The sequence below is a fragment of the Excalfactoria chinensis genome, chromosome 1, assembly GCF_039878825.1.
Source record: "Excalfactoria chinensis isolate bCotChi1 chromosome 1, bCotChi1.hap2, whole genome shotgun sequence".
Taxonomy (NCBI): Eukaryota; Metazoa; Chordata; class Aves; order Galliformes; family Phasianidae; genus Excalfactoria; species Excalfactoria chinensis.
This window is the reverse complement of record NC_092825.1, coordinates 43,510,064-43,522,602: the sequence shown is the minus strand read 5'-3', so window position 1 is coordinate 43,522,602 and position 12,539 is coordinate 43,510,064. Positions and strand designations below refer to the sequence as shown.

General features: G+C 37.6%; 1 protein-coding gene across 1 annotated transcript in view; it reads right to left on the bottom strand.

Annotated features, from left to right (window-relative positions):
* Positions 1–1,162: 1,162 nt before the first annotated feature.
* CFAP54 (cilia and flagella associated protein 54) overlaps positions 1,163–12,539 on the bottom strand; it is a 102,336-nt gene continuing 90,959 nt past the window's right edge. Inside the window, exons 64-69 of the mRNA XM_072348191.1 lie at positions 10,765–10,973; positions 7,582–7,767; positions 6,096–6,202; positions 5,117–5,303; positions 3,768–3,845; positions 1,163–1,289 (exon numbers count right to left, since the gene is read on the bottom strand). Coding sequence (XP_072204292.1) covers positions 1,170–1,289; positions 3,768–3,845; positions 5,117–5,303; positions 6,096–6,202; positions 7,582–7,767; positions 10,765–10,973 — 887 coding nt within the window. The 3' untranslated portion in view covers positions 1,163–1,169. The remainder of the gene's footprint in view (positions 1,290–3,767; positions 3,846–5,116; positions 5,304–6,095; positions 6,203–7,581; positions 7,768–10,764; positions 10,974–12,539) is intronic.

Sequence of the window (12,539 nt, the reverse complement as noted above, 5' to 3'; positions counted from 1 at the left end):
CTCCAGGGATGGGTCATCCACCACCTCTCTGGGCAACCTGTGCCAGTGCTTCACCACCCTCACTGCAAAACACTTTTTCCTTACATCCCATCTAAACCTCCCCTCTTCTAGTCTGAAATCATCTCCACTTGTCCTATTACAACAGACTCTGCTAAAGAGTCCTTTCTTGTATCCCCCCTTTACATACTGAGAGGCCACTCCCAGGTCTCCCTAGAGTATTCCCTTCTCCAGGCTGAACAGCCCCGTCTCTCTCAGCCTCACAGGAAGATGTTCCATCCCTCGGATCATTTCTGTGTCCCTCCTCTAGATGCTCTCCAACAGCCCACGTCTCTCCTGTGCTGAGGACTCCCCACGTGGATGCAGTACTCCAGGTGAGGTCTCACCAGCACAGAGCAGAGGGGCAGGATCAACTCCCTTACCCTGCTGGCCACGCTGCTTTTGATGCAGTCTGGAGTACAGTTGTCTTTCTGGGCTGCAAGGGCACACTGCTGGCTCATGTCCATCTTGCCATCCACCAGTACCCCCAAGTCGTTTTTGGCAACGCTCTGGTCAGTCCTTGTCTTCATTCAGACATGAAGCCATGGACAACAATTCTCTGGGCACAATCCCAATCTCAAAACCAAAAACCCCTTTTTGTTATTACAAAACCAGTTTTAAAATTGCTCATAATTTCCCTGTCCCTGGAGGTGATTAAGGCCAACTTGGATGGGGCTCTGAGCAATCTAATTTAGTACATGATCTAGTGGTTGGCAATCCTGCCTGTGGTAGGGGTGTTGGAACTTGATGATCCTTGAGGTCTCTTCCAACCCAAGGTATTCTATGAGAATAAAACTCTAGGATGAAGCAGCATCTCTGAAGAGATGCTGGAATGCTACAAGCCTATCCAGCTTTTCTAATCAATAAGACATTTCTGAAAATATAGAAAATCCCCAACAAGCAAACTCACAGATTCTTAATCTCCTCTTTAAGAAAGTACCTTCAGTACATTTAATTCCTAAAAACATGGATTAAGTTTTAAAATTTAATTTTCAAATAGATGAAAATGGCCTGAAAATGAAAATGATAAAACAAACACATTAGAAGCCAAGTGAAGTTGTTTGGTTAACACCAGAACTGAAGTCAAAATGTTTAACAAGCAGCAAGTGTTTGAGTTACTGCAAAACCAGAATTTACTGGAAAAGAGAAATGATCCAACTGAAAAGACTTTCTTCAGTTATTGTGCATCCATTTGCAAGATCAAACATATCTTCCAAGCTTGCTATTGACTGCAAAGTAATGTCAAAGGGAATCTGAAAAACAGGAAAATTGATACCCAATAAATAACTTCATTAAGTGTACAGCTACCAGAAAGTACATACTTTAGTATTCAAATATACATAGTATTCAAATATCTCATATTAAAGATCTGCAACCAAAGAAATACTTAGAAATGCTTATTGCCACAAGGTAAGTTTGTGGTTAATGACATTTCTAACTTGAACCTAGAAGCGTAGGGCTAAAAGGAGGGAAATTCTGAGTGGTGTATTCAGAGTTTCTTTTGATCATCTGTAGGTAAAATGAAAACATCAGAAAAGAGAAGAAAGAATGATCAGCTACTTGGAAGGTTTTTCCTAGGATGAGAAGTTGAAAGAACTGAGCTAGCTGTAACCAGTGAAACAGCGGGCACTGGTTAAGTTGTTTTGTGTGCCCACCAGACACGGAAAAGAGCTATTTAGCTGATTTTACAACCAAAATGATTATTATGATATTAAGAAAAACTAACTGTAGGAAGAGAAACATTGGAAGAGGCTATCCAGGGAGGTTAAATTTTAATGCAATTATTTTATTGAGAAATTCGCTTTAAACATTTAAAATTGGAACTCCCAAGCATAATACTTTATTATCTCCCTCAAGGACATAGCTATTCATTAACTAGCTTTAAAAACAAGCTAGTGAATCAGTTTTTATTCTTAGAACATGAACAGTCAAATCATTTTAAATGAATAATTCAATGAAAAGGCGTATTTTTCCCCTTAGAAATGTAACTCAATACTGAAGCAAAAGCACCAGAAGACACATGAAGAGAAAAAAGAGAATCAAAGAAGAGAAACTGAAAACACGAGAGAAGTTAAAGTGTGACAGCTGAGAGAATGAGAAAACAAATACCACAAATTAGAACCGACTTTGCCCAATTAATTCGCAAAAGACCAGCAACAAAAAGAAAAGTGTACAGTGGGGAAAATTTGATGTAAAACTGCTTATAAGCAATGTATTTTCTGCTTTTTCCTGTGTGTTTGAAAACAAAGGGAATGTCCTACTCTATAGCATACATAACCCCATGCTGAGGTTTCCAGCCTTTGCAAAGAAGACACGGTAGTGCACACACACAACTTATTTGAAAGTTTGGAAACGGTACATAGAAATATTATATGCATAACAAAGTGTTGAGGAATCTACTACTTCATCTGGCTCCGGAGAAGAATGAAGATATTCAAAGTCTTTAATGATAAGGCTTCACTGGCTCAATCAAATCCCCCATATTTAATAGACTCTAGTTTGAAGCCCCTGACTGATGCTTCACAGTGAAAAACCAATTGATTCATCTGTTGAGACAGTTCAGTTTGTTGTGGCATTAAGACAGAATAAAACAGAGCACATAGCAGCATGTCCTTACTGGCAGGACGCTGCTAAATCTTGCTCTCTTGTTTTCATTATAGACCCACAAAAAGAAGCTAAGTGAAGAAGGATTCATGAGAATTTTCAACAGGTCTGGGAGGTCCGTGGGATTCTAAGGAAGCTCAGCTGCACCTTTGCCTAGGTTTTTGTCAAGTCAATACCATGGGAGGTATTACAGTGGGACTGTAGAAAATGAATGAATGGTGCAATAAATATAACAGGGGAATAGAAAACTTGCAAAACCAACTTGCAGGATGTACAGAGCAGCATTACTGATTTTCACTTCAATAACAGGCCACTAGCCAAACTCTAGATATAACCAGGTATTTCCTTTTGGAAAAAAAAAGAGCTATCTGACTAAAAAGGAATATAGTTGAAAGCTTATCTACTATCATTCTATTTTGAACAATGATAAGCAAGATATCTGAGGATTACTCAGTTGATATCATTCGTTATGGATTCAGAAACCTTTCTTGGAGCTCCTTGAGCCTTAGCAGCTCCTCTCCTCTACTGATCCTCTGGGATGGCCAAGAACACTGAGCAGAATTGTTGCTTGCTGTGGGTCAGGTCCCATCATCTCCTGTTTCCATGGAATACTCTGGGATACTCAACTAAAGTAACAATTTGAATACAACAGCATGGATGAGAAATGGTATGCTGTCTCTGAGGACATTGAAAAGGCAGAAAAAGATAGAGAAAATAGACGGGAAACCTGAATAACTGAAAGAAAAAAAAAAAAAAAAAAAAAAGACAGGGATGGAAGTAAATTGCATTCGGCAATTGCATCATGGAAATTCAATGGAGTCCATGTAAACAATGACCAGAGAATGGTGGATAAACTAGATAAATTCATTGTGAGCGAGATTCATTTCGAATGCATTTTTGTATGTATAAAAAGGTGACTCTAACAGTGACAATATTCACAGCTGGTAATCGTGCACATTTGTATTTTATTTGAAAAGATAGAAAAAGAACAAAAAGCCCAACAACATACGAGAAAAGAATTGAAAGTTACTTAACTGGTAAAATCCATGCTTCAGCCTAGCTAAATAATCATTTTTACTTTAGAAAACACATAATTATTGTGAATACAGTTAATGGAAATAGCATACCTCAGTTAATGGCAAGGTCAGGACTGGAACAGCAGAGAGCAGAGCTTTGAGTTCAGATAAGCACCTCATAGCCATTTCCTAGTGGAATAAGCAAGAAAAAAAAATGGATGTTCTATCAGTCTCTTCTGCTAAGCTAACAGATGGTCTGGCTTTACAACATTTTTCAGCACAATCAAGATTTTCCTTATTCCAGTTGAATTCACAGAAAAAAGAAAAAAACAACCGTATATAAATTGCTGCTGGCTCGGATTTAAAATCCAACACACATACTTTTGCCACATGTTTACTGAAGATATTATAAACTATCTGACAAGATGTTATTTATACATGTCTAATACACGGCATGTCAATCTTATTAGTATTCAAAATGTTGCTTTCCCAATTACTGACAGATATTAATGAAAGTCTGAGCAAAAACCTACAGGTAATCAGAAATGCCCACTAAAGGACAGCTCTGTCTATTCTACCAAAAACACCATACGCTGTGATTGGCCAAAACATCATTTGTTCTCCAAGCTGGTAGAAATACAGCCACGTAATAATGGCACGGTGCACAATTGTCACTGTTTCATAGCATCCATCAGACCAAATGACAGCCTCTACATCATTAATCATTTCATATAATAGATATAAAGAGAATCCTGTCACATGATAAATGTCTCTCACTTTGAAAATAAACGTCTATTTTGCCTTGGCATTTATCAAGCAGCAGTTATGCTGTGGCAACATTCTATTCCACTGACATTATCTCAAAGAGACCACATGGAAAATTCCGAAATTACCTCTTTTGTGTATGTATGTTGGGGGAGTTATTTGGTTGCGGACCATATTCAACCTTTTTAATAATAAAGAAAGAGAAAGGGGGCATAGAGAAAATGAAAATAAATTCACTGCCAGTTTTACTTCGCTCTCAATAGTATTACTACAAGGTTCCTATTTCAGAAACCATCACTGCCCATTTTGCATTGAAGACGCGTAACTGATTTTTAAAAACCACTTTTGGGTTGATCTCCGTGCTAATTTAACACTGTGCCAAGCATTTTCAAATGTAGATTGCTCTAAATTAGGCATCGATTTTCCAATTTCTCTGCCTGAAGATGTAGCCTGTATTTTTCAAGGGGAAGGCTGAACACGCCTGGCCTTTCTGTAAGGCATCAAGCAATATGTGAGGAGGAGAAAAAGTAAAACCGCAAATGAAAAGTGAAAATATCTCAACATTCCTTGAAAAGAGAGAGGCAAATTTAATCTCCTGTGTCTGCCTTCCAAGTTACCTGTCGTTTATTTTCCCAAAATAGACATTTTAAATAAAACTGTCAGACATATTTAAGAGCAGAACTCTTCTCACATACTTCTGTTTTTTCATCAAGGTGCACTCCTGCAATATTCATTTCAGCTTTCTCTGAAGGAGTTGTTTTCAGGGTTTCATTCTGTTCAATAAAACTCGTTGGTTCTGCAGCTGAAGAGTTTCCCGAACTTTGCATCAGCATTTCAACTTGATGTTTCAGATTAGATAATTTCTCTCTTAGAGAAATAATTCTGAAATACAACATTTTTTTTAGATTGTTTTTATAGATCTACAGGTTGCAATTAAACTGGCCTAGCTTGAATTATGTTTTCAGTAGGTTCTATGTTTTCTTTCATTTCAAGATTGATCTCATAATTTAACAATATAATTCCTATTAAGGGAGTGGAAATATGGAATGTTTTATCTTTTTGCATTAAAACAGTACGAAGCAGTAGTTTAAGAAAGCCTCTTTAACAATTAAAAAGAACCCCAGCCCTCATTCAACCAGCATAAGGTGGGTTGGCAGAGGGTTGGCTGGGTGGCAGAGGCAGCCGTTAGTTCTTGTGCAATTAGTCCTTCCCATCCGTCTGTTGAACAGTTCCAAGAAAATCTGGGGTAAATGTGTGACAATAAAGGGCTGAACATGGGGCTACAGCTGGGAAAATTCTTGCAGACAGAGCTGTATGGGAAGAAGAGAGTAGCTGATCCTATGAGAGACTGGCAATAACAGCTTGGACTGGTTCTTAAATTTAGTAGCATTTTCTTCTGTTGTTTTGCCAGTGTAACGTAATTAATGTATGTTACTCAGCTCCTTAAGAAACCAGTCTAGAAGACTGGAATACTCTGAAGGCACACATTTGGACAGGTTTAATTCAGTGCTCATCTTACAGTTTTTATAGAGAAAGTCTCCAAGAAGCTCAAATGGATGCTTTTAAAAGATTTACAGCTCTTGGATATTTTCTATTTTATCTTCTCTAGTCCTAAATGGTTGTCTGATATTTAATATGGCATGAAATATCAGGACAAAGTCAGTGATTGCTTACCTTGCTAATGGAATCCACAACTGACCTGAAAACACAGACACTGAACTGAAAAACTTGAAATTGCTGATCTTGACAGGCTTTGTATTATAAGCATAAAGCAACAAAATCTGTAAAAGAGATGGAATAGGCAAGCCATAAAGTAGTGTGCTGTAGTAGACCTGAGCTATTTCAGTGATACTGACTCATAATTACTAACAAATTCATCGTGCTGATGAAGATTTAGGTAACTGGCTTTCAAAAACAAGGTAGTGTCTGGGATCCTCTGCATTTGTACTACACTCAGTTTTTATAGACGTTAAAGCAATTTGTTAAGGGATATAATTTATATGGCTTTGAAAATGAGTTGTACTCTGTAGAGTCACCATTAAAATCTCAGTCTAGTCCTGATCCTAGTCAATCAATCCTACTTACATTCAATTCAAAAGTTCCTGCTTCAAGTAGGCTGGACAGAGAGCTTTTACTGAGTTTCCAAAGGGCAATTATTTATGGTTCCCATATGACCTTGTGCATGGCTGTCATCACACTGAAATTAAATCCATGAACTGCACGTAACTCACCAGCCTAATACAGCAGTATCAATATCAGAGCACAAGATGATGAACTAGAATGTTCTTTTCTTTCACTGAATTAATCTTTTGTACGATGAATTGTATGCTCCTAGTAGTAGCTGAATATACTGGCTATATGGAGAGTGTCAAGAACACGGCATTCACAAGCAAGTTATTTTCAAGACTTGTCTCCAGATCTCTACTGATCTGTAAGGCCCAGTTGAAATAACAAAAGAAAAAACAACTATATTGAATATGACATTCTTTGCATAATTTCACAAAGCTTTATTAGCTTTCTAGCAGATAAGAAAAGGATCTAGTAGAAATTTAACACTGATCCGTTGAGCCAAAATGTTTGGAGACAGTGGGTATAAGAAATCGTACTTACATGCTCTTGCATACTCTTGTTTAAAGACAACACAACTTCCTTCTCCCAGTCTCTCACTTCTACACACACCCGCAGTTCCTCTTGCTTTTCATTTTCAATCTGATTTTTTAGGGAAATGAGGTTCAAGAAACCCTATTTTCTCTGTATATGCATTCCTTGGCTTTTCTGACAGCATCCCATCAAACACTGCTGTATGAACATCTTTAACCTTCAGCCAAATTTCACAGAGGGGAGATCTCAACGGAATTTAACAAAGTGGAGGTTTTAAAGACTTCAATGTCTTGCAAAAGGCATGAATACAATATGGCCTGGGGGCTCTACATCACCTCCAATGCTTGTTCTTTGGCCTGTCACCAAATGACTGTCAGGGCGTTCTGTGCCCAGCATAGCAGTTTTATGTCAATGTAAGTTAATAGCTCCCTGCTGTCCAGCTTGATAACTTATGTAGGTATAATTCAGTTAAAAAGCTGATTGTTTCTGGCACAATATTGATTAGAAATGAGACTTAATTTGTTTTAATATATAAGGAACTGCTTTGGTGTAGTTATACCTGAGTCTCTGTGTCATTGGTTGGCTTTGCCAGAGGAGGAATATACCACTGAATGCTAATTTCTTTATTTGAAGCATTTGCCGCCCTACTCTCCATCTGACTGCCTGCTTCTGTGGTGACAGAAACCAGAGAAGCCATCTTCACACAGGACACCTTTGGTGAAATTCCAGAATTTTCAAGAGACGTCTGAAACACACACATATGAAATAGGAAGAAGAATAATAATGTTGATGATAATAATAATCTTTTGGTACAACATACTTTTTTCTTTTTTCTTTTTTTTAAATAATAATGTTTATCAGAATCTACCATCTCTTACAATCAGTATGACATTCAGTCCTGCACAAATATATGCTTATTTAGATAAACAGGCAATATAAAAAGGTGCTGATTTTACCAAGTGAAAGCTTTGCAAAGTTCACATGAAGAGATATTTCTAGTGACAATACAAAAGACCTCTGGGCTGACTTAGGCAGCTGCAGTACCTGTGATTGTTATATTTGACTCATCTTCCTCATGGTTTTATCCTTTTTGTTAAAAAATAAGATCTGACACACCACACAAGAGTTATTGCTAAGAAAGAAATTGGGTTGCTATCCATATTGATAATAAAAAACAGATCTGAATGCCAAACTGATGTTTTATTTATGCCTAACTTTTTTTTACTTTTTTCTGTTTGACATTAGCTGTACTGCCCACAAACAGCGATACTTACAGAAATGCAGTCATTTAAATTGTGAGGATTTTTCATATATATTGTCTACTAAGATACATGTGGAGCATTAGCACTTTTTGGACATCATTTACCAAGGAAACAATTGGAGGAGTATTGGCAAGTATTTGTTCATTTATGAATAAAAGCCTTTAAAAATGGCTAAAGATTTTATTAAAAGGCTGAACACTGCCACTCCATTCATAGTTTTAAAAGTATTTTGCAGGTATGCAAAGAATAGAGGAGGCAAAAAAAATGACATTTTAGGGGAATACTACTGCTCTTTGGAGACATAGAGTTGCCATCACTGATTCCAAAACGTGAAAACACCCGCCTGGGGCATTAGTTCTAGATTTTGAATACTTTGAATATTCATTGCTGAAAAAGCCTGGAGAACTTCACCCAACTCATTTTCAGAAAATGCAGCTCGTGACTGACATAAGGCAACAAACCTAAATGAGTGGAAGATGGATTTCTCACTCTGACGTGGCTTTTTCACTGACATGGCTTTACAAAGCAAGGACAAATATGGAGTCATGAATTTGGGCACATATGCATACCTTCATTATGGCATGGTACAACTAACTGGGGCTGCTGATCCATGCCACATAGACTGAGACTACAAAGGCAGTGTTAAAAGTGGCCATATCCCACAGCCATCACTAGTACTGCTAGTTAACCCATCTAGAACAAGAATATTTTGTATTCAGGATTTTAGTTTTGACAATGAATCACCCACGATCCTGCTAACGTGGAAAGCAAAGAAAATTATAAGAAACAGATATACGTCTACATGGAGGTGGAACAATATCATCTGTGACATGTCTTTCAATTGAAGTTCTCAAAAGTTCGTTTCATGATATATAGAATCATAGAATGACCTGGGCTGAAAAGGACCGCAATGATCATCCAGTTCTCTGCCATAGACAGGGATATCAACCAGCAGATTAGGCTGATCAGAGCCACATCCAGCCTGGTCTTGAATGCCTCCAGGGATGGGGCATCCACAACCTCCTTGGGCATATTTCTTTCTAAAATGTGTGGTGGACTTTCTTCTTTCATGGAACTACATCTTTTGTTATTTATATCAGATTGACTCTTTTTTAGGAATGATACTATAACTGCTCTGGTCAAACTGGAGGGTTGCTGAATTACATACAACTACTTATCCATTCGACCCTCTTGAAAGTCTGAGAACAACAAGCTGACTTCAAGTGTTCCTATGTGCTATCATCGATTGGAGGAGAGGGGAAAAAAATCATGTAAAATGTCACAGGCACACGATTTTAATTATAAACACCCTATGTACTTGGATTCCTTGTTCAGTAGAAGTGGAAAAAACAAAACAAAACAAAACATAAATCTGTGAGTTAAAAACAGTTACAAGACATGTGAAACAATGAAACAAACTTTGCACATAAAATTTACTCTTTCTGGAATTTTTTGTACTCTTAAAAATGCCGTTATCAAATTACAGTAACATTAAAAAATAAAATAAAAAAAGAAACTTATATGGTTTGCTGAATAGTTAAAGCTTCTAAAAATATTGTGATAAAATTCAATGAAGCTCAGAATTTAAAGAACTAAGAGCTTTATGCTTGTTAGCTGTCTGCAACAGTGAAGCGAGCACACGATTATGCGGCTTGCACCTGTCACGAACATGACAGCAAGCTCTGAAGCTTATTATTCCAGGACACTGTAATACTAATTATGTCAAAAGAAGAGCAGACAGAGTAAAATAATTTTTGATATACGACGGCTGTTACAAATGTCACATACCATATATTTACAATATATTCAGCGGCACAGTCAGCTCTTTGTTGGGAAATGAGTGATGATATGCTGTCCAACACTGCAGAAAGTTCACCAACTCTAGAAGAGTTACTTGCAAAAAAGTAGTTTTATGCATTTTGATAAAATAAAAAGTTCTCAATCTGCAAGGCTCCCCTGCCTTTATCTAACCCTGAGCTCAGTAGGCAGAAAATAAACCTAGAAGTAAGCTGTCATTTTAATTTATTTTTTTTTTTAGTATTAAGGTACTTATTAATACGAGAAGCAGAATGGAGAAACTTGGAAGAAAGTTACTTTGGAATTGAATCTTCAGCACCTTTTCCCATTCAGTGTTCTATACAAACACCATGATCAGCGTGGACTCCAGAACTTCAATTTGATATTTCTCTCAGTGGCATCGACTGACCTGCTTATGTATTTGAAAGCTCAGATAGGCTTTTTGCAAGTCAGAAAAGGCTGATTTTCTAGCCCAACACCAGGCAGTGAAAAAAATTCAAACATCAATTAAATTTGAGACACGTGGCTCCACTAAATATTGACAAAATACACCTTCCAGATAAATAATTTCTTCCCTCAGAAGTGCTCCCAGAAACATCAGCTCCAGAACTGCAAGAACCTGAAGAGTTACAAAACACAGCTGTAATAAATACTACTGAAAAATCCATGAGAACAGCAAATACCTCTGATGAATCAGGCGGACAACCATGTGACGGCTCTAAATCTTGTAGCTGTTCTGGGGAATCCTCGAGACAACACACCGAGTATTCAGATAAGTGTTCTTTGAGAAAGGAATGCATTTCTGCCACACGCAGAGCAATCCACGAGTTGAAAAGAGAATCCGAGTGTCCGTCTCTTCCAGAAAGAGCTCCAAGTGCTGATTCATGGTCAGCTTTGAAAAGACATTATTTTTATTAAGTTACCATTTGCCACGTAAAAGTAAATTTTAAAGAGTAAATTCATACCCTTTGAAATATAGTAAAATACATAAATTATATAAATGAATTCAATAGCAAATAAATATATTTCCAGCAACTATACTGATTGCCCTTGAATATTGCTACAGTTTTCACACTGCACATTGTCACTGGAGACTTGATCATAAACAAAGCTCTGTCTAGATGTAATAAGGTACTGTAAAGAGGGAGACGCATATTTGGGGTTTAGCAACTTAAATTTAGGTGCGTAAGCATCAGTGTATTCACTAGACTTCAACACACAAACTGGAATAAAGGCACACTCAGTCAAGACCATGAAGAGAAGCTCTTTTGCTCACCCAGATTTAGACAGCTGGTGGCTGATGAGCAACTCTCCAGGCTGCATCAACAGTAACTGCAGCTGAGATAGATGTGCACATTTTGACACCTACCTGTAGGTACCTTACTGTCCTTACAGTTCTATGGTGAGGTACAATACTTTAATATGGTGCTACAAGGAAAAGATTCCAGCCCTCTCTGTAATGATGAATTCGGAGTTGCTAAGTTTCTCTCCAGAGGAAGCCTACTACTGAAGCCTCAAACAAATCCCTGTATGTACAATCTGACCTGACTTTTAGTTATTAAAGTAGCACTTGTATATCCAGCCCTGAAAGTAATAGTTTGTTACTCTTTTTAAAAGGTTCTGGCTAGGTTTGTAGTGAAGTAAATCAAGTACGTAATATCTGGACATTTAGCCCAAATGCTCCACAATGTTCAGCATCCAATTTAAACTAGTCAGTACCCATCTTCACAAACAGACCTCCAAACTGAATGGCTTTATTTTTGATCTGATTTAAGTCTGATGTACCTAGAATTAAAATAATACACAGCTTAAGTGTTTTGTTGTTGTTGTTGTTTGTTTGTTTTTTGTTGTTGTTTTTTTAATGCTCCAGAGATAGTGTAACACTATAATACGATGGAAAACAGCAATGACAGCAGGGTAGCAGAGTCCCAGGCTGCAGCAAGTGAGGATAAGCCCAAATGCAGCAGCCGTGGATGCAGAAACAAAGGAAAAAAGCTGTTTACCTCCAGAAAGTCTCAGGCAGGCAGAGATCTCCAGCAAGATTCCTTTGCCTCCACTGCCAGCCCTTACATGAGGTCTGGGAAGGGGTGAGTTCTGCTTCCACTCCTTCCAGTTATTCAGATGCACTGCATGCATGCACCTGAGCTCCCCTGGGTTGCCCTGCTTTCCCACCAGGTGCTCAATCACTGAGGGCTTCAAGCCCTGACTTAACATTTCTGCTACAGATAGTAACAGAAATTAAGTTCTGTGGGATGCTCTTTATGGTATCATTAAGGTCTGTGAATAACTATTAAAAAAGGTCATGATATCTTCACCTGATATAAATACTGATATAAATCATGACTTCAGTGAAGACTTTTAACTTTTACACAATTTAAAGGAACTAAAAATGAGACTATCTGAGATTATGGACTTAAAATCTGAAACTTTAGGCCCATAAAAAGTATGTTGCCTACAG